This window comes from Oncorhynchus tshawytscha, linkage group LG20 (assembly GCF_018296145.1).
Source record: "Oncorhynchus tshawytscha isolate Ot180627B linkage group LG20, Otsh_v2.0, whole genome shotgun sequence".
Taxonomy (NCBI): Eukaryota; Metazoa; Chordata; class Actinopteri; order Salmoniformes; family Salmonidae; genus Oncorhynchus; species Oncorhynchus tshawytscha.
In genome coordinates, this window is record NC_056448.1 from 18,540,289 (window position 1) to 18,563,313 (window position 23,025).

Sequence of the window (23,025 nt, forward strand, 5' to 3'; positions counted from 1 at the left end):
AAGTTGTTGGGAAAGTGGTCAAAGTAGCTGATCTTTGTCAAAAGTTACATTGTTTACTGTGAATAGAATGTTGGAAGTCTGGGATGGGGGCCTTTAGAATGCTGAAGAAATCCCATAAGTGGATGGAGGATAAAAAGATGGACAAAAAGCTTAATAGTTAAAAAAAGTATAAAAGATATCAAAATGTCCTGACCAGTCTACACGTTTTTACGTTTAAATGGCGTTTCTAGCTTAAACGGTGTAAGAGAAGTAGCGTTCCAAAGAATAATTGTAAGTGAGAAATAAGTTGTACATTACTAAAAATAGAGTAGTCTCGTAATACAGACAGACATGTTTTTTAAAATTATACTTTAAACCTGGTCTTCTGAATGTATCAATGCTGGTTTGCGTGACAGGCGTTATTGTAGCATAAGAAAAACAGAGAAGCAGTCAATTGGCATTTTACTTTAAAATTGGTTTATTACTTTATAATATAAACAAATACTATCTGTATTAAAACCAACAAAACAATGATTGCCAAGATTTGATTACAAAACATATCTGTGCAAATAAGGTCATTAGTTTGCCCCCCCCCTTGCTACCCTACCCTACCCCTCGTCTCATTCACAGAAGGTGAGACCACCCACTCAACTGGATTATTCCCCAGATTCACCTGAGTGTGGTCTGGTCGAGATGCGCAACAGAAACAGAATACAGGTATTTGCGTGATAAGTAATATTATAATCAGTTTATTAAGAGGAAATGACATCACTACTACACTAATAGTCTACATGCCAGTGCTTGCTTTCATATGCTGTGGGTCTTACCAAATAGCAGGACTGGGGTAAATACATTGAAACTCAAGGAATGAAAAGGACATTTGGTTAATGAATCGAAGCAAAAATATTGTCAAATACAATTTCCATGAATAAATTAGATGGAATTTATATGCAATTGACCCACCCCTGCCTAATTAAAATGTCTGTATACCAGGCTATTGAGGGTTATCTAGAAACATGGGTGTACCAGTCTGGGTACCAGTCTGTCCCTGCTTAAGTATACTTCTAGTAGCTAGATACAGTATGTTGAACGATATAGCAGTCAGGTAGAGTGGGAGAATGCAGCATCTCAGATTGCTATAGAATAGTATGTGGTTCCCTCGTCCAGAGAAAGTGGAGCAGCCATTGGTTAACAGGTCTTGCAGGTTTAAGTCTTGCAGAAAAACAAAGAGTCCTCAACAAGGCAATGTGGTGATATTATCCAGCGGGAAGTGAAAAGTGCTGTGGCTGGAAAGGATGTTTGTGTGTGTACAGCAACTCTGTGTGTATGAAGGGGATGACAAGGCATAATCTTGTATCTCTGTCTAAAACATTCTCTCTCACACACACTTAAAACCCTATTGTTATCTCCCCTCCATGCACACACCTACTACAGTATTTTGCGATTGATTCACTGCTGTACAGGTCAAGGCCCGTGCTGAAACACTGCCATACATATTGGAAGAACATTTTGCACACTGTGAGGTATTGACTTAGGGCCCATCTGGGAAGCAGGCTTGCCAGTTACATCAAACACAACATTGTTACCTGTGTGACAATTCAAATGACAGTGCAAGAAGAATGATGTTTTTGACATATTCAGACATCAAACCCAGTGAAAGGTTGGAGTGAATAGAGCCCTTGTGTTCAGTGAGTCTTCACTATGGCAGAGTGTACATTGTAGACTGAAAACTGTGAAGTTGTTAAGTAGAGCTGAGAGAATGGAATTCCTTAAAAAGGGAATCGCTCAAAATAGTGCCAAATGGCAACAAAAAGGAATAACTTTAAATGACAACACCGATCTAAAATATTTCCAAAATAATTTGCAGTCAAACCTTGAGATAACAAAAATGCTACTAAAGACTACCATAAACATATGAAATAAAGTGGGAGACATAATAGCGAATAATTTGCCAGTAAGGATAGTAGTGCTTTCAAAAAAAGTACATTATGATTACATGTTGTTCTCCAGAGATGATTGATAGAGTAGTATTCATTTGTAGTGTCAACTCTGATAGGTCCTGGCAGTTCTACCAGTCCATCAGCTGGCCAATGACCTTGCAGCTATCACCGCAGTGTCCTCCCCCACGTGTATGTGCCCAATAGGACGGCAGGGTATCTCTGGGTTGGTAGGAAAGGGTTACATTCTCAACACACATCAGTCTTTCCTTTCCCTCGTCCCCTCCTCTAACCGCTCATAATAATGCTCACACGGAGGTTCTGTCGGTGTGGAGCTTGGAGTTCTCCTAGTGAGTTCTTGTGAGATCTCATAGTGATGTCTCTCATTGCCATGTATTCTTGTGAGATCTCATAGTGATGTCCAGTGAGTTCTCATAGTGATGTCTGGTGAGTTCTCATAGAGACGTCTGGTGAGTTCTCATAGGGACGTCTCATCAGTTTTCATTAGGGCATCGCATTAGTTCTCATAGGGACGTCTCATTGGTGTGTGGCCGTGAGTTCTCCTCCTCCAGCAGGGCGATGCGTTGTTTGAGCATGCGGACGTGGGTCTCGTGGCGCTCCACCATGGCCATCATTTGAGCCTCCAGCTTTTTCAGCTTGCCCTGGTGCTTCTTCTTGGCCTTCTCGTATGCTGCCACCAGGTTACTCGAGAGTTAGAGAGAAAGAGAGAGTCAAATGGCTAGACAGGACAATGCAGACAGACAGATGGATGGATTGGCTTCAGTTGGTTCTGATTTGGTGAGTTCAGTCACAGAGAAAGAGGTGCTGAGGGGTTGCAGTGAAAGTGAAATAGTGAGATGTAGTAATTAACTTGAATGTGTTTAGGAGGAAAATTGTGTTGATGCAATCCATAAAGAATAGTGCTGTTCTATATCAATTCACCCGCTTTCCCACTAGATGGCAATGCTGTATTACAAAACAAAACAATTACAGATTACAGTAAAACAAATAAAAAGGGTCTGAACGGAACTGTATTCATTTTTCCAAAACATTTTCATTCTTTATCTATTGGTAGTCATAAACAAGCCCCCCCCGCACACAATTAAGTCTTAACAATAAACATTTCCACTTTTAGTCACTAAACATATTTCCTCCCCTCCTGTGTGTGTTGTCGTGGTTCGTGGTTACCTGTTGGCCCGTTTGAGGTCGTTGACGAACTCGGCACTCTGCTGGTGGCGGACCTCGCTGCTCTTGGTTAGTCTCTCCAGCGCTGCCACCAGCTCCTGGACACGCCCCTTCAGCTTCTTCTCTCTGAGACACACACACACACACACACACACACACGGGATGAGACAGGAAGACACACACACACACACCAGACCTAGGCAGAAAATAGTTGTATTTTTGTAATTTACTTGAAAATACCAACTTTTTAAATACTCAAGGTAGTCGAATATACAGCAGTTTATGTAGGGTTTCAACTAAAAGGCAACTATTTTATTTGATATTCAAATAAAAAATGTAAGTATTTTGAATACCTGTCAGAAAACTAAATAATACTTGAAGGTATGTGAATATATTATTATTTGAAAAGAAACAAATATTTATGTGATGGCTGCCAAATATTTGATGAAGAACCAATAACTACAACAGTTTGTTGAATTAGTCTAAATATATACGATCAAAAGCACATGGTTTGGAGGGCTCGTAGATATGAATCTTAATACAGCCTATAATTAAATACATGAGGGACATGGAATCCCCTCATCATTCGAGTAGACCACTTTTGCAGCTTCAAAATGACTTACAAATATACACTGCTCAAAAAAATAAAGGGAACACTTAAACAACACAATGTAGCTCCAAGTCAATCACACTTCTGTGAAATCAAACTGTCCACTTAGGAAGCAACACTGATTGACAATAAATTTCACATGCTGTTGTGCAAATGGAATAGACAACAGGTGTAAATTATAGGCATTTAGCAAGACACCCCCAATAAAGGAGTGGTTCTGCAGGTGGGGACCACAGACCACTTCTCAGTTCCTATGCTTCCTGGCTGATGTTTTGGTCACTTTTGAATGCTGGCGGTGCTTTCACTCTAGTGGTAGCAGAGACGGAGTCTACAACCCACACAAGTGGCTCAGGTAGTGCAGCTCATCCAGGATGGCACATCAATGCGAGCTGTGGCAAGAAGGTTTGCAGTGTCTGTCAGCGTAGTGTCCAGAGCATGGAGGCGCTACCAGGAGACAGGCCAGTACATCAGGAGACGTGGAGGAGGCCGTAGGAGGGAAACAACCCAGCAGCAGGACCGCTACCTCCACCTTTGTGCAAGGAGGAGCAGGAGGAGCACTGCCAGAGCCCTGCAAAATGACCTCCAGCAGGCCACAAATGTGCATGTGTCTGCTCAAACGGTCAGAAACAGACTCCATGAGGGTGGTATGAGGGCCCGACACCCATAGGTGGGGGTTGTGCTTACAGCCCAACACCGTGCAGGATATTGGCATTTGCCAGAGAACACCAAGATTGGCAAATTCGCCACTGGCGCCCTGTGCTCTTCACAGATGAAAGCAGGTTCACACTGAGCACATGTGACAGACGTGACAGAGTCTGGAGACGCCGTGGAGAACGTTCTGCTGCCTGCAACATCCTCCAGCATGACCGGTTTGGCGGTGGGTCAGTCATGGTGTGGGGTGGCATTTCTTTGGGGGGCCGCACAGCTCTCCATGTGCTCGCCAGAGGTAGCCTGACTGCCATTAGGTACCGAGATGAGATCCTCAGACCCCTTGTGAGACGATATGCTGGTGCGGTTGGCCCTGGGTTCCTCCTAATGCAAGACAATGCTAGACCTCATGTGGCTGGAGTGTGTCAGCAGTTCCTGCAAGAGGAAGGCATTGATGCTATGGACTGGCCCGCCCCTAATACGAATATTTAATTCATTCAGATCTAGGATGTGTTATTTTAGTGTTCCCTTTATTTTTTTGGAGCAGTGTATTTTCATAATGAGTGAGACGTAAGGCAATACAGTAACACTTGACATCCAGGCCCTATACTGGTGTAGTAACTTTATTATTACAATAGTGATTATTACAATAGCAACATTGTTGTCACATACAGTGGGGCAAAAAAGTATTTAGTCAGCCACCAATTGTGCAAGTTCTCCCACTTAAAAAGATGAGAGAGGCCTGTAATTTTCATCATAGGTACACTTCCAACTATGACAGACAAAATGAGAAAAAAAATACAGAAAATCACATTGTAGGATTTTTAATGAATTTATTTGCATATTATGGTGGAAAATAAGTATTTGGTCACCTACAAACAAGCAAGATTTCTGGCTCTCACAGACCTGTAACTTTTTCTTTAAGAGGCTCCTCTGTCCTCCACTCGTTACTTGTATTAATGGTACCTGTTTGAACTTGTTATCAGTATAAAAGACACCTGTCCACAACCTCAAACAGTCACACTCCAAACTCTACTATGGACAAGACCAAAGAGCTGTCAAAGGACACCAGAAACAAAATTGTAGACCTGCACCAGGCTGGGAAGACTGAATCTGCAATAGGTAAGCAGCTTGGTTTGAAGAAATCAACTGTGGGAGCAATTATTAGGAAATGGAAGACATACAAGACCACTGATAATCTCTCTCGATCTGGGGCTCCACGCAAGATCTCACCCCGTGGGGTCAAAATGATCACAAGAACGGTGAGCAAAAATCCCAGAACCACACGGGGGGACCTAGTGAATGACCTGCAGAGAGCTGGGACCAAAGTAACAAAGCCTACCATCAGTAACACACTACGCCGCCAGGGACTCAAATCCTGCAGTGCCAGACATGTCCCCCTGCTTAAGCCAGTACATGTCCAGGCCGTCTGAAGTTTGCTAGAGAGCATTTGGATGATCCAGAAGAAGATTGGGAGAATGTCATATTGTCAGATGAAACCAAAATATAACTTTTTGGTAAAAACTCAACTCGTCGTGTTTGGAGGACAAAGAATGCTGAGTTGCATCCAAAGAACACCATACCTACTGTGAAGCATGGGGGTGGAAACATCATGCTTTGGGGCTGTTTTTCTGCAAAGGGACCAGGATGACTGATCCCTGTAAAGGAAAGAATGAATGGGGCCATGTATCGTGAGATTGTGAGTGAAAACCTCCTTCCATCAGCAAGGGCATTGAAGATGAAACGTGGCTGGGTATTTCAGCATGACAATGATCCCAAACACACCGCCCGGGCAACGAAGGAGTGGCTTCGTAAGAAGCATTTCAAGGTCCTGGAGTGGCCTAGCCAGTCTCCAGATCTCAACCCCATAGAAAATCTTTGGAGGGAGTTGAAAGTCCGTGTTGCCCAGCAACAGCCCCAAAACATCACTGCTCTAGAGGAGATCTGCATGGAGGAATGGGCCAAAATACCAGCAACAGTGTGTGAAAACCTTGTGAAGACTTACAGAAAATATTTGACCTCTGTCATTGCCAATAAAGGATATATAACAAAGTATTGAGATAAACTTTTGTTATTGACCAAATACTTATTTTCCACCATAATTTGCAAATTGATTAATTAAAAATCCTAAAAAGTGATTTTCTGCGGTTTTTTCTATCATTTTGTCTGTCATAGTTGAAGTGTACCTATGATGAAAATTACAGGCCTCTCTCATCTTTTTAAGTGGGAGAACTTGCACAATTGGTGGCTTAGGACTTTGGAAATGGCTTTATAATTGCATAATACTGGAGTTTTTACACGAATGGAATAAGTAAGTCACTATTCCTCTTGTGTATAGTAGTTACAAAAACTTGCAGCTTGTTGCTATGCAATTAAAATGCAATTCCCAAGTTGTAATGCAACAACATGCTAATAAAATGTTGTTCCTTATGTAGTTACTGTTTTACTACACAGGCACAAGAACAGTTTCATGTTAAGTGTTACTGAGAAAGCTTACAGTAACAAAATATGGCTATTAAGTGTCGAAAGGAAACTAAATATCCCCAAACTGCCTTCTTGAATCAACTATAGCCAAGGTAGGTGGAAAATCATGCTAGTTTGTATTCTGAGTAAGCTAATCCCACTGTTCCTAGGCCGTCATAGTAAATAAGAATTTGTTCTTAACTGACTTGCCTAGTTAAATAAGGGTTAAATAAAAAATAGAAATGGTATAAAGTGTGTTTGAAACAAGAACCCTTACCCTCAGAACGACAAAGAGGTTGGAATTTGTTTTTGCTCAGTGTTCAACTTGCTGTTTGCAATGTTTGCAAATGTATTTGAATTACTCTGCAGTATTTACAGGTATCATATAATGTATTACAGCATTCTACCTTTTCAGTGGCATGTTGAAAGAGTCATACAGTAGTTGAGCAATACAAGTTATTTATACTTATCTGTACAAAATATCATTGCTTTGACTTAATTATGTACATTTACAAAAGGAGAATGGAGAATGGACATTTACAAAATGTTCTGATGGAAATGTATTGTGTAGATCAAATACGACTGTCAGATAGATTGGAATAGTATGCAATTATGTGTGCTCTATTCATTCTATTTCCATATTCAACATGCAGTTCCAGATACAGCCCTGACATTAGTTGAAGGCAGCCAATTCAATCATTTCAGAAAAGTCGTCACTTCCTTTAAAACTGCCATATGTAACTTTTTGGGAAATCCGACCAAATGCACATAGAAATATGTGTTATAGATGTGTCACTCATTGAAAGCAAGTATAAGAAGCGGTAGATCTGTTCTATGTGCACTATTTCCTGCGCTTACTTTCGGGTTTCAAACTGTAGAAAATACTATAGTTTTGGTTCTGGAAAAGATATTTCACAGTGGTTTAGATGGTACAGTGATTCTCTACACTGGACTTGTTTTGTCACAAACTGATATTAGGCAAACTATTAGAATTCTAGCAACCAGGAAATGGCAGAGCGATCTGTATCTGTATTCATTTATTTAAAAAAAAAAGTATTTGCTTTCTCAGATCTGTATTCAGATATTTGTAGTCACCTCCAAAGTAACTATCTGTTCCCTTGAAAACAAAAATATTTACACAAAGCATAGCTAGAATTATAGTTATCCCAGGTCTCACACACACACACACACACACACACACACACACACACACACACACACACACATACTTTACGGTCACCACACACATGTTTGTTTTACTATCCTTGTGGGGACCAAATAATTGATTCCAAATCCTATTTTCCCTAACCCTAAACCTAACACCTAAAATAGCATTTTTCATTGTGGGAACTGGTGAAATGTCCCCGAATCTTCCTTGTTTTACTATTCTTATGAGGACTTATGTTCCCCACAAGGATAGTAAAAACAAAAACCACACACACAGTGTGTGGGGTTTCTTACCGTCTCAGTGCGCTGGTGAGCTCTGCTGCCAGGTCGCTGTCATTAAGTGTCCTCAGATCTGACAAGCTGATGGCCGGAGAGTCTCCACAATCCTGGAACATAACATTTCCATGAGGAGGAGCTGGTCTACAACCCCACAGTGCTACTAATGACCATTCTCAGACCAGGCCTGGTGACGTGATGGGCTGAGGTGATTAGGCTGCCTACAGATACAAGACTTACAGTGATCAAGTTAACATTGGCCTCAATCACTCTAATTCAATACCATAACACACAACAGAACAAGGAAAAGAGCTCAAGACACCATTACATAACCAGCCATATAAATCGCATTAATAAACCAAGTCCATGTCGCCAATCCCAAAACACTGATTACTCCGCAGGACATTCCCTCTCAGACCTGCCAGAGAAGGATGAGTTGCCTCTAAAGACAGTGATCTAAGGTCAGCTCTGCATGTCTCAACATACTGGTTAACGTTATGATTTGGAGAGGGTAATCTGATCCTAGAACTGTGGTTAGGCGCAACGTTTACCTCAAGCTGTTACATGCACACCCGGTTCATGAGGTGGCAGCACTACCACTTCAACCTATTATCCCAGTGTATTTTCCCTACACCTGGACTACAGAACAATACAGCCTGATTCACAACGGACAAGCATGTCAGAGCATTCATTTAGCATGCTACATGACTTATCTAGTTACAGGTATGCTGTCATACTTTCAGGGCCTGCTATGCTGCTAGCCTGATTTTATTATAGGGCTGTTGATAGATATTGGAACATGGCTTCCATTAAAGCTAGTGGAGAAATGGATATGGGAAGAGACCAGGGAGGAGGGGAAGATACTGGGAGATGCTGGTTAGTGTTTTGTTGGTGTGTGTGTTGGGTAATAGCCTTTGCTGTGTGAACTATGCTTGATTGGGCTTGCAGGGTTTGTGTGTGCATGATGAATGGCTCTGACAGAGTGGAATGATGGTGTGTGTGTGTGCATATGTATACTCTCCCACAGCAGGAGGTGTGTGTGCCTATTAGTGTTCCCAGTGTGCGAGATCCAATCAAGCAGGCCATTTCTAGACCCTAACAATGAGAACTGGTCTGTAGATGTAGAAGGTGGCTGGTTTGAAAAGGACAGAGAAGGGTGAAAGGCAATAATAGCCGCTGCTCTGGCATTCACTCTGAAAAGCACCTTCATTTACAGATGGTCCTGTGATTGGCATCTTCAATGCCGGTTGCTCCTAGCAACCGAGGATTAAGCTTTATAGAACCAAAGGAGCTACGGTGATAGCAGGGAGTGGGGGGTGTATATGTTATGTGTGTGTGAATACAGATGGAGAGGTGTGTGTGTATACATAGAGGTGTGTGTGTCTACATGCCAAGAGATGTGAAGTGCATGTGTTCACATATGGAAGGACATTGTTATCGCATCCAGTGGATTATAAGGTTAATGTAGTGCCACCAGCATTGGAAGCTCAAGGCTGTGATCAGAGAAAAGCACACCTGTGTTCTCCCTTTCTTAATCTTGGCAACCCACAGACAGCTGATCTCTATCTATCTGGATTAAATAAATGGGTAGAAAAGACCAAGGCAAGGATGGTGTGCGGGGCTTAGCACTCTGATATGGAATTGACCTCCCAGACCTTTTGGAGTTCAGGTAAAAGTCTTTGATAGTTCAGACTCTGTAAGTCCTCCCCTTTGTCTACTTTCTCACCCACTCCTCCCATTTTCTTATCCTCCTTTTGTCAGTTCCTGTTACGCAGTACAGTAGTACTCAGTCTTTATCTTAGTTTGCCTTCCTTCCTTCACTTCTCTCTCCTCCCCCCCTTCTACTTTTCCTTCCTCTCAATAGTCCTTTCCTAAACTCTCCCTTTCTCCTCTCTCCCTCTGCAGGTATTTTCTTTTTATTTCTGTCACTCTGTGTAGACAGTAGGACTCTCACAGACACACATTGTCCCCGTCTCTAGGGCCCCAGCTCAGAGTGAATGACGGACAGCTCCCCAGAAGAAAACCCCAACAGAATAAGAAAGACTCCAATTATTTTAGGAGTAGAGTAGAGGCCGTTTTCTCACAGAGGAGATTCTCACTAACGGGGGTACTAGTGCGCCAACCGTTCAGAGTGACAGCTCCTCACAGCTTCAGGACTGTTGACTATGGGGGCTCAAACACCATTCATCCCAGGAGCCCAATACATACAGACTGACAAAGTGTGTGTGTGTGTGTGTGTGTGTGAGTGAGACAGAGAGACTACTGCAAAGAGAGCCTCTTCAATATTTCATGTGACTGACTGGGTCAGAGTGAGTGCTGCTGTGTACAGGAGAGACACTGTCTATAAGGTCGGTCTACAAGTCTCAATCTCAATCCAAGCCTAAACCCTGTTCTGTGGCTCTGCGGTAGACCTGTTTGGGGCTAGGGCTGTTTGGGGCTAGGGTTTTCGATGAGGTGGAAGAGGTCTACATCGAGGTCGAGAATTGAGGGCGTAAATGTGGGCGCACCCTCAACCTGGCACTTGTCCCTGTTAGCGCTGGGGGGGTTGTTTGAGGTGAATTCTTGTGTGTGTGTATGAGTGTGTGTTGTCCCTTCACCTTGGCGGCTTGGCTCTTGTCTTTACTACCACTCCCAGTGGAGCCGAGGGATCTCCTGCGCTGCTCCTGCTGCTCCTCCACCTCAGCCTTGAGGTGCTCGATGTGCACCAGGTAGGCCTGCTCCTGGGCCTCCCGCGTGCTCAGCAGCAGCTCCACCGCCTTCTTCTCCTTCTCCAGCAGGTAGAGCTGGGCCTTCAGCTCCGCCATCTCCTCCTGAGGGGGAGGAGGGAGAGAAAGAAAGGCTTAACACACACAAGGAAAGAAAGGATTAAACAGGTTAATATACACAAGCCACAAATGATTCTGATCAAGTGATGTTAACCACATAGAAGGAAGGAAAGGGGAAAGAGAGGGAAAAATGGAGGGAGGAAAGAAGTATATAAAGGAGGGAAGGAAGGAAGAAAAGAAGGGAGGGATTAACTACAGTCAGGGTTAAGTGAAGAGAGTTGATGGTGCACAGTACAGCCAATAGCAGAATGAAGGCCATGGAATTATCAATGTCACCACAACACTAAATAATGTGCAAGTCAATGTCAAACAGGGACAGTTCTGATGCAAGTCATCTTGTTTAGAGAACGTTCAGCCATCCATGGTGAGGTGAGAGTGTTTCAATCTTTAGTATTTCAGAGGGGAAGTGTAATCCTATTCCTGTGGAGCCATCACCACAAGATCCTATCAACCCGACGGATCGCCAAGGTCAGGGGAGGACATGAGGACTAGGTTTTCATGTCATTAAAATAGGAGGACTGTGGGGACAAAGTGTCAGATTCTAACTAACTCCCTAAACTGAAGGGTACGTTTTGTGTGTTTATTCATACAAGCCTACGTATATGCTCTCTCTCTCTCTCTCTCCCTTCTCTCCCTCTCTCCCTCGCTCACCTTCATGGCCATGAGCTCCTGCATCAGCACAGCGTTCTCCAGGTCCAGCCTGTGTGTGTCTCCCCGGGGCTTGACCTCCAGGCTTAGGGGGTCGACGTGAACGCTCTCCAGCTCCAGCATGGTCAGTTTGACCGCCGCGCGGTCATTCTTCAGCTGCTGCACGTAGTCCTTCAGCCGCTGCTCGTCCTCCCTGGAGAAGTCAGTGTCGCATGAGCTGGCCGTGGAACTGGTAGTGCTACGCATGCACGCACACGCACACACAGGTAGAGATGAGAGATAGTATCATAACATTATGCACTGTTGGATGATAGCTGTAGCATCTAGAATCTAGCCTTCATATCCCCCTGAACAGTTAACATCAGAATTAGAGAGGCTAAACTGTTCCTAGATCTGTGCCTTATGGGCAGATTTAAGCCCTGTGTAGAAATCCAGCTAAAGACTGATACCAAACTATAGTAACCTGGTTGGACACATGATTGCAAAACATCTCTTTATTATTGTCAATCAGCCTCAAATCTGTTAACTAAGAAAGATGTGTCTACGCAGACACAGTGCATTCGGAAAGTATTCAAACCCCTTGACTTCTTCCACATTTTGATGCGTTACAGCCTTATTGTAAAATTGATTACATCGTTTTTTCCACTCATCAATCTACACCCATAATGACAAAGCAAAAATACTTTAGACATTTTCAGACCCTTTACTCAGTACTTTGTTGAAGTACCTTTGGCAGCGATTACAGCCTCAAGTCTTCTTGAGTATGACGCTACAAGCTTGGCACACATGTATTTGGAGAGTTTCTCCCATTCTTCTCTGCAGATCCTCTCAGGCTCTGTCAGGTTGGATGGGGAGTGTTGCTACACAGTTATTGTCTTGGCTGTGTGCTTCCTGTTGGAAGGTGAACCTTCGCCCCCAGTCTGAGGTCCTGAGCGCTCTGGAGCAGGTTTTCATCAAGGATCTCTCTGTACTTTGCTCTGTTCATCTTACCCTCGATCCTGACTAGTCTCCCAGTCCCTGCCGCTGAAAAACATCCCCACAGCATGATGCTGCCACCATCATTGGAATTCAGGCCAAAGAGTCTTGTTTCTCATGGTCGGAGTCCTTTAGGTGCCTTTTGGTAAACTCCAAGCAGGCTGTCATGTGCCTTTTACTGAGGAGTGGCATCCGCCTGGCTACTCTACCACCTAATTGGTGGACTGCTGCAGAGGTGGTTGTCCTTATGGAAGGTTCTCCCATCACCACAGAGGAACTCTGAAGTTCTGTCAGTGACCATTGGTTCTTGGTTACCTCCCTGACCAAGGTCCTTCTCCCCTGATTGCTCAGTCTATGTAGAGTCTTGGTGGTTCCAAACTTCTTCCATTTAAGAATGATGGAGGCCACTGTGTTCTTAGGGACCCTCAATGCTGCAGACAGTTTATGGTACCTTTCCCCAGATCTGTGCCTCAACACAATCCTGTCTCGGAGCTCTACGGACAATTCCTTCGACCTCATGGCTTTGTTTTTACTCTGACATGCACTGCCAACTGTCGGACCGTATATAGACAAGTGTGTGCCTTTCCAAATCATCTCCAATCAATTGAATTTACCACAGGTGGACTCCAATCAAGTTGTAGAAACATCTCAAGGATGATCAATGGAAACAGGACGCACCTGAGCTCAATTCCGAGTCTCATAGCAAAGGGGCTGAATACTTATGTACAGTTGAAGTCGGAAGTTCCATACACCTTAGCCAAATACAATTAAACTCAGTTTTTCACAATTCCTGAATTATTTATTTCAGCTTTTATTTCTTTCATCACATTCCCAGTGGGTTAGAAGTTTACATACACTCAATTAGTATTTGGTAGCATTGCCTTCACATTGTTTAACTTGTGTCTAACGTTTCGAGTAGCCTTCCACAGGCTTCCCACAATAAGTTGGGTGAATTTTGGCCCATTCCTCCTGACAGAGATGGTGTAACTGAGTCAGGTTTGTGGGCCTCCTTGCTCGCATATACGCTTGTTCAGTTCTGCCCACAAATGTTCTATAGGATTGAGGTCAGGGCTTTGTGATGACCACTCCAATACCTTGACTTTGTTGTCCTTAAGCCATTTTGCCACAACTTTGGAAGTATGCTTGGGGTCATTGTGCATGTGGAAGACCCATTTGCAACCAAGCTTTAACTTCCTGACTGATGTCTTGAGATGTTGCTTCAATGTATCCACATAATTTTTCGTCCTAATGATGCCATCTACTTTGTGAAGTGCACCAGTCCCTCCTGCAGCAAAGCACCCCCATAACATGAATATGATGCTGCCACCCCCATGCTTCACAGTTGGGATGGTGTTCCTTGGCTTGCAAGCCTCCCCCTTTATTCTCCAAACATAACAATGGTCATTATGGCCAGTTCTATTTTTGTTACATCAAACCAGAGGAGATTTCTCCAAAAAGTACGATCTTTGTCCCCATGTACAGTTGCAAACCGTAGTCTGGCTTTTTTTATGGCGGTTTTGGAGCAGTGGCTTCTTCCTAGCTGAGCGGCCTTTCAGGTTATGTCGATAAAGGACTCCTTTTACTGTGGATATAGATACTTTTGTACCTGTTTCCTCCAGCATCTTCACAGGTTTTTTTGCTGTTGTTCTGGGATTGATTTGCACTTTTCGCACCAAAATAGTTTCTCTTGGAGGCAGAACGCGTCTCCTTCCTGAGCAGTATGACGGCTGCGTGGTCCCATGGTGTTTAAACTTGCGTACTATTGTTTGTACAGATGAACGTGGTACCTTCAGGCGTTTGGAAATTGCTTCCAAGGATGAACCAGACTTGTGGAGATCTACAATTGTTTTTCTGAGGTTTTGGCTGATTTCTTTTGATTTTCCTATGATGTCAAGCAAAGAGGCACTGAGTTTGAAGGTAGGCCTTGAAATACATCCACAGGTACACCTCCAATTGACTCAAATTATGTCAGTTAGCCTATCAGAAGCTTCTAAAGCCATTTTCTGGAATTGTCCAAGCTGTTTAAAGGCACAGTCAACTTCTGACCCACTGGAATTATGATACAGTGAATTATAAGTTAAATAACATGTCTGTAAACAATTCTTGGAAAAATGACTTGTGTCATGCACAAAGTAGATGTCCTAACCATCTTGCCAAAACTATAGTTTGTTAACAAGAAATTTGTGGAGTAGCTGAAAAACTAGTTTTAATGACTCCAGTCTAAGTGTATGTAAACTTCCGACTTGTAAATTAGGTGATCTGTTTTTTTATTTTGAATACATTTGCAAAAAAATCTAAAAACCAGTTTCTTCTTTGTCATCATGGGGTATTGTGTGTAGATTGACGAGGTCATGTTTTTATTTCATCCATTTTAGAATAAGGCTGTAATGTAACAAAATGTGGAAAAGGTTGCAGGGTCTGAAAACTTGCCGAATGAACTGTATGTACGTGTGAGGGAGGGAAAGATTTTCTTATGAATTTGTGTCTATGACTAAAAAGCCAGCGTGTGATTCCCTGCTGTGCGTGTGTGCGTTCGTGGGATCAGTGATGTGGATCCAGCATAGGGAATGTCCGTTAGTGTACTGGTCTGACAGCACAGCACCGTGGACTCTCATCTCCTACATTAATTGTCAATTGTCTGCTGTGCTCCTGAACATGTGAGCCACATATGAATGTCTTGTCTTCTCTCTCCCGGAGCAGTGGCTGTAGATTAATGATTTGTTTAGGGAGCAGCTTCCTTGCCTGAGCTGTCATGGGCACGTGAGCAGAGGGTTGGCCTCAATTATGTTTCAATAGAAAATATTTAGGGGATGGATCGCCATATAAGTAATGAACTAGAAAGATTCTCATAGAAAAGAAACAAGAATGCGTTGGTGAGTTAAACACGTATTGCACATGGGATAATTACCAATGTGCAGACATTCTCAAACAAGTACACACACCACACACACAGCTGCTAGAAGACACTCTACACACATACACACACACATGCACATTTACACACAAACCTAGTGTGACTATTGGAGGACAGGCTCTCCCATGGTTGAACGCTGCAGCCGGTCACAGCGAATGCAGCTCCACAGCTACCGTCCAGCCTGCCCAGCAGATCTTTGGCTGCGTTCTCTGCTGTCTTCCTGCAGTCGTGAGCCCTCTTTAGGATCTGAGTGATGCTCTCCTCTCCCGACTGCTCACCTGCATACACAAACACACATACAGACAGAACTGTCAAATAACTTGCATTCGCTGTAGTCATTTTAGGGCTCTCACAAGACCAATGAGATATGCCATATGAACAAAATGATCGAATGGAGCATTCAAACTGACAATGTAAATATGGCTACAAAAGGCTATAAATACTGTATGTAAAGTTGGTCAGCATTAGATGAATACGTTTATTTAAATTTAATTTAACCTTTATTTAACTAGACAAGTCAGTTAAGAACAAATACTTATTTACAATGACGGCCTACCCTGGCCAAACCCTCCCCTAATGACCCTGGGCCAATTGTGCGCTGCCCTATGAGACTCCCGATCACGGCCGGTTGTGATACAGCCCGGGATCGAACCAGGGTCTGTAGTGCCACCTCTAGCACTGAGATGCAGTGCCTTAGACCGCTGCACCACATCCATTTGAATTCAATCACTTTTTTACAGCATCCCATCTTAGAAGTGGACAGAAAGTACCTTTTTGGACCCGAATACCAAAACATTCGTGTTGAAAGTTGACCCATTTTGCATACCCCATACCATGAGACATCCATGCCTTTATCATTTGAAAAGATAAACAATTGAGTTTGATATCATTTAAAAGTTGTACAAACTACATAATTTTATTATTTCATAAAAAAATGTTTTAATAAAATTTGCATTTTTTTTTTTTTACATTTAACGTCAATTATCCGCAAAAGATATATATAAAAAAATATATATTGTCACATACACCGGATAAGTCGTTTTACAGGGTCAGCCATAGTAGTACAGCGCCCCTGGAGTAAATTAAGGTTAAGTGCCTTGCTCAAGGGCACAGATAGATTTTCAGTCGGCTCGGGTATTCGAACCAGCAACCTTTCGGTTACTGGCCCAATTGGCCCAATGCTCTAACCGCTAGGATACCTGCTGCCAAAAACATGTAAACTCTGGGTTTTTTCATATCATATATGTTGTAACTTAGACCTTATTTCACATCTGAGGTTTTTGTGTTGTTCCCGCCATCCGTTGAGACAAAACTTGCTCTTGAATGCAGGGTGGCTGTCATTTCAATCATAGAAATATAATTCATAGAATGGGTCTACCGCAATTTAGCTGGTATATCACTGACATTTTAAATGAATTGAAATTGTAACTTCTAATTACTACAACAACCCACCGTCAAATGTCAACTTAAATGTTTATCTATTTTATTATCTATATTTCCATGATTTCAATAGGTTTCCTATGGAGGATTGAAAGTATAATTTAAAACGACAGACATTCCCATTCAAGTCAGCATTCTCTTATGTGTGGACCTGCAACCATCTTTGTGGTACCATTTGAAAGCTGACATATCAATTTTATTCCCATTTTAGTACATTCATCAGGCAAAACATGACACCAACTCGGTATTCAAGAGCATGTGTCTCAACCAATGGCGGTCACATCACAAGAACCTTAGATGACGTAAAATAGGATCTAAGCTACAACATACAGTACCAGTCAAAAGTTTGGACACACCTACCGATTCAAGGGTTTCTCTTTATTTTTTACTATTTTCAACATTGTCGAATAATAGTGAAGATATTAAAACTATGAAATAACACACATGGAATCATGTAGTAACCAAAAAAGTTTTAAACATTCAAAAGATATTTTATGTTTGAGATTCTTCAAAGTAGCCACCCTTTGCCTTGATGACAGCTTTACACACTCTTGACATTCTCTCAACCAGCTTCACCTGGAATGCTTTTCCTACAGTCCTGAAGGAGTTCCCACATATGCTGAGCACTTGTTGGCTGCTTTTCCTTTGCTCTGCGGTCTGACTCATCCCAAACCATCTCAATTGGGTTGAGGTCGGGTGATTGTGGAGGCCAGGCCATCTGATGCAGCACTCCATCACTCTCCTTCTTGGTCAAATAGCCCTTACACAGCCTGGAGGAGACGTTATATTTTTTGGTTACTACATGATTCCATATGTGTTAAACCCTGGAATGAGTAGGTGTGTCCAAACCTTTGACTGGTACTGTATGTAATAATAATAGCTTAATAATGGATAGGGCCAAATTGAAATGTTTGTAACAGAAGAACTGTAAAAGTATATGAGTTTTTAAATATGGAAATGTGAAGTGCACATTTGGACTCATGGGTGTGTGGTTTGCATGACATCAAAGTGGTATTTAATATAATCCTCAACGTCTAATCTTTCAGAACACATCGACTCCTCTCAATTTACAGTATTTTCCTAACTCCGACAACAAAAAATGTGCAAAAGTAGCCTAATTAGCAGGAGGGATGGGGGCTTCTTGTCACGCACAGTGCTCAAGTTTATAACAGATGTCAGTCAAAAACTGATCCTGCGCTGTGAAGAGGAGAACCTGAGCACTGTGTTCCAATTTAGGCGAGGCGCCTCTCAATGACAAATCTGACATACGGGATGAAAGGGCTGTGAGTGGAAAGAGATTTTTTTTAAAAGAGGAAACATTTCATTTTTTCTCCAGATGTTTTTGTTTTGTTTGACAGCCCTGTTTGTAAGCTTTTAAATTATATAAAATTCAACCGTTTATCTTTTCCAGTGCTGGAGACATGGATGTCTCATGTTATGGTAGGGTATGGAAAAATGGGTTCACTTTGAGCACCTTAATCTCTTGAATAGTTTGGCATTCAGTTCCAAAAAGTAACTTACTGAGCACTTCTACAATGGGAAAAATATGTATGGAAGATTTCATTCAAATAAAAAGGGGTGCTGTCAAAAAGTGATTGAATTCAAATGGATTTACCCTGAAGGGATGTTCTTCTGAGAGAGTGTTTTTGTGTTGAAGGGGAAAAGGTGAGGTTGGGAGTGGGGGAAGTGTGTGAGACAAGGGAGTCATGAGGCATGACATGCCTCACTGAAGACATGACACCTGTCAACAGCCGAAGGAGAGTTGGGGAAGGAGGGAAACAAATGAGTAGGATATAGACGTTTATGATGGGCGGATGAGAGTAGTGAATAGGGAAGAGGAGTGATGGAGGAGAGGTTTGTGAAGGAATTAAATGGGTGAGTGGAGCAGTTTGTGAAAGAGTAATAAATTAGAAGTGTGTGTTTTTGGGAGGTGGCCTCTTTGCTTTGATTGGTTGGAGGAGTTCAACTGTGGGTCTTTTTAATGCAGGGAGGAGCAAACCAGCACTGATCAAAGAACAAACAAGCCTGTGTGGGCACGAAGTGTGACTCACCTACAGTCCCCACTCCGGCAGCTCTGAACTGGCCAAGTACCAGGCTCTGTTCACTCTCCGCCAGGGCTAACAGCAGCTCATAGGCCTCTATACACTGTTCACTGTGGAAGGAACACATGCAAATCAGTTAACACACACACACACACACAATAGCTCAAAGGCCTCTATACACTGACTGACAGAAAACACAACCTATTTGCACTACTAAATGAAAACGCACATAAGCTCTCTCTCCCTCTTTCTCGCGCGCTCTCACACACACGAGGAATGTGGAGGCCTCTCGCTTCCACTTATCCTTCCTCTGTGTTGCCCTTTCATCGTGTTCAAAAGGAACGCGGCCGAGAGGTGCTGATGTCTATTTAACTACAGTCATCATAGCGCGTGCGTGTTTGCCTGGGGCCCGGGGATGGAAGAAAAACAGCGAGGCACTATCGTTTAATCAGGTAATGATTACACATCAGGAAAAAATCCACCTTTTCTCCAAACAAATACAGAGAGAGCTAGGGTAATTAACTATTAAGCCTAAAAACGTGTCATTCATCCACGGAGGAAGTCTGAAGCCTGTATTCAATTTAAACATTTAACATCTCAACATTATTTTCTCCTCATAGCTAGTCTATATTTGTTGTATGTGTGTGTGTGTATATGTTTTGATGGATGACGCTAAAGGGGCAGACCATTTACACACATAAACACACATCCCCGCACACACAACCTCGACTCGTCCCCTGCTAGTTCAGCTGTACCAAAACAAATCCTGTGGATACTTTTACACACTTTAATAGCTCACGCCAACACTACGAGTTAGTCACTCTCTCAAGAACGCAAATACACACACAGCAAGTTTCTGCCTGCAAAAACACCATAAAGAAGCTGGCATTATCAACATACACCACAGTGTTCCTCTTTTTGATGTTTCAATCTTATGATTATAGTTTTAGTCACACGCACACACTGGCATAGATCATATACAAATGCAGCCATGCACGCACACACACAGCCAAACACACACTCACTTGCTGTCCTCCAAGCCCTCTATTGATTCTTTATAACATTACACTGCTTTCCAGACTGCTGATTAATACCACCGTTTACTAGCTTGGCTACACACTGCTTTTTATATACAAACAGTGTCTCTCTCACAGACACACAGAGAGAGAGAGAGAGAGAGAGAGAGAGAGAGAGAGAGAGAGAGAGAGAGAGAGAGAGAGAGAGACAGAGACAGAAAGAGACAGGGAGAGAGAGACAGAGAGAGCTCCTTGGAGATTCTTCCACCAAATATTAAATGCACACATACACACACCACTAGGGAAAAGTTCACCAGTAAACTACCAGAATTGCAGTATCTTTCAAGAATTTAATTTAATTTATCACAAGACATCTAGTGTAGGTGATAATCTCTGGCTCTCTGTGTGGTCTTATCACATGTAAAATATACCGAACAAAAATCTAAAAGCAACATGCAACAATTTCAAAGATTTTACAGAGTTACAGTTCACATAAGGAAATCAGTCAATTGAAATAAATCAATTAAAGCCCTAATCTATGGATTTCACATGACAGGGAATACAATGCAATTTTATTCTTTGTCCGTAACTTATGTTCGTTGTCCATAACTTATGCCTGCCCATACCATAACCCAACGCCACCACGGGGCACTCTGTTCACAACATTGTCAGCAAACCACTCGCCCACACGACACCATACACGTGGTCTGCGGTTGTGAGGCCGGTTGGAAGTAATACCAAATTCTCTAAAATGACATTGAAGGCGGTTTATGATAGAGAAATTAACATTAAATTCTCTGGTAACAACTTTGGTGGACATTCCTGTGGTGTGTATGCCAATGGCACGCTCCCTCAAAACTTGAGACATATGTGGCATTGTCTTTTGTGACAAAACTGCACATTTTAGAGTAGCCTTTTATTGCCCCCGGCACAAGGTGCACCTGTGTAATGATCATACTGTTAATCAGCTTCTTGATATGGCACACCTGTCAAGTGGATGGATTATCTTGGTAAATGTGTGCATAACATTTTGGAACATGGAATATGTCTGGGATCTTTATTTAAGCTCATGAAACATGGGACCAACACTTTACATCTTGCGTTTATATTTCTGTTCAGTATATACGAATACATTTTTGAATACCTAATTCAAGTATAAATTACCTAAATTCCGATCGATTGGCATAGATTTTCTGTTAATTACCAAAATTACTGAAGATTCCGGTAGCTTTGCAATCCTACACACCACACTCCCCCATCCAATGAAAGACTATATCTCTCCCCAAATGGCCCAATGGGGTGCCCTCGCTGACATCCCACTTGGCGGGGCTGAAATTCAATCAAAGCACTGACATCTGGGCTTCTAGTGAACAACAAACCAGACACAGATGGCCAAACCCTCTCTCCCTCCAGGTACAAACACACTACAGTCCCCCACATCACATAATATCAATGGCTTCATGAATATATCATACAGGGAAAAACACACAGTATGAATCTTAGTGTGTGTTTGTGTTTTTAATGGAACTGGTGTTATATTAATAATGCATTTGAGGACTATTCAAGTGTTGTGTACTCTGGTGTAATGGGCAAGACTAATAATTATCTTTATTGGCTATAACGTTTGTATTTATGTATCGGTCATCTATCTTTGTATCTGTTTATTCATTAACTCATAGCTTTGCTTTGAGGCAATCCGTGTCCCTGAGACATGCTACGCAGAATGCTATGAGAAACACACGTAACGTTACCATGCCACCACAATATTACATTCAGCCAATATCAACAGCTGAAAATACAACTTATTTCCATTTCAGTTTGTTTAAACTTTGCCATACAAGAAAAGGATTAACAGCCTTTCTGCAACTCATAACATCCCCACAGGATTATCATGGTTGGATGATTAGCATGATGCTAATTAGAAATACCACTTAGATTAGATCTGTTTTTCCCTTTCGTATCTCGTTAGCTTTGCTGAATGGGCACCTTCAGGGCACCTTATTAGAGAGGGGCCAGGGGCCGTACACAAACACACTTGATTGACCAAGGGGATGCGAATACTAATAAGATGCAAATGGCCGCTACCGTATGGAACCTACAAAAAGGCCCTGACCTCGAAGAGTACAGCTTAATTATAATTACTGGAGGAGGCTTCTGACGAGGAACATTAGTGTGGTTCTGATGTTTACAGCTTGATAAGGTGTTTGTTAGCTATGCAAGGCTCAGAGTGGTCTTATGAGTGGAGCAGGGAATTTGCATTCAGGCTTTCACCCTGTTGGTGTGTTTCTTTCTGGCTGATGCGTGAATCCAACCAGGACTGCGCAAATGTCTTATGTATGTTACATGCTCCATTAGGTTAGGCATTGCTGTGTGTGTGTGTGTGTGTGTGTGTGTGTGTGTGTGTGTGTGTGTGTGTGTGTGTGTGTGTATACCTGTACTGCAGTGCCAGTCGCAGGGCGGTGGCATTAGATTCGTATTTGCCCACCAGCATGCTCATCCTCTCTGCGTTGCCCTTACACTCCTCTAACGTGATGGTCAGCAGGTCATTCTGAGACTTCAGATGCTCGATGCGGCTGGAACACACACACACACAAAATCTTCATTGGGGTACATTTATTGTATAAAGTGCCTGTCATATCTCAAAGCATATCTCAATATCTCACATTGCGACTCACCCATCCACCAGTGATATAAAGCACCCACCTGGGTGATTCACGGCATCCATTTTGTGCCAGGTCGCTCATCACACATCATCTATTGCAGTTTAAGTGAGTGCTAGGGGAAAAAGGGACAGGGAAACTATAGCCACCCCCCTCTACAGAACTCAAATGGCCTTGGTTTTATGGGTAGATTATGTGAGAGTAGCTAATGACGCGTAACTATCCATCTAATCAAGGACG

The 23,025-nt window shown here is 42.6% G+C and overlaps 1 protein-coding gene across 5 annotated transcripts in view; it reads right to left on the reverse strand.

Moving 5' to 3' along the window:
• Nucleotides 1-439: 439 nt before the first annotated feature.
• Nucleotides 440-23,025, reverse strand: part of LOC112219349 (colorectal mutant cancer protein) — a 119,053-nt gene continuing 96,467 nt past the window's right edge. For 4 of the 5 annotated variants that reach the window (XM_024380512.2, XM_024380514.2, XM_042302304.1 and 1 more), the window contains 8 exons: nt 22,558-22,698; nt 19,119-19,219; nt 15,722-15,905; nt 11,742-11,976; nt 10,863-11,075; nt 8,284-8,375; nt 3,105-3,227; nt 440-2,621 (listed from right to left, as the gene is read on the reverse strand). In XM_024380512.2, coding sequence (XP_024236280.1) covers nt 2,441-2,621; nt 3,105-3,227; nt 8,284-8,375; nt 10,863-11,075; nt 11,742-11,976; nt 15,722-15,905; nt 19,119-19,219; nt 22,558-22,698 — 1,270 coding nt within the window. In that variant the 3' untranslated portion in view covers nt 440-2,440. The remainder of the gene's footprint in view (nt 2,622-3,104; nt 3,228-8,283; nt 8,376-10,862; nt 11,076-11,741; nt 11,977-15,721; nt 15,906-19,118; nt 19,220-22,557; nt 22,699-23,025) is intronic. The other variant, XM_024380513.2, reaches the window with a different exon arrangement.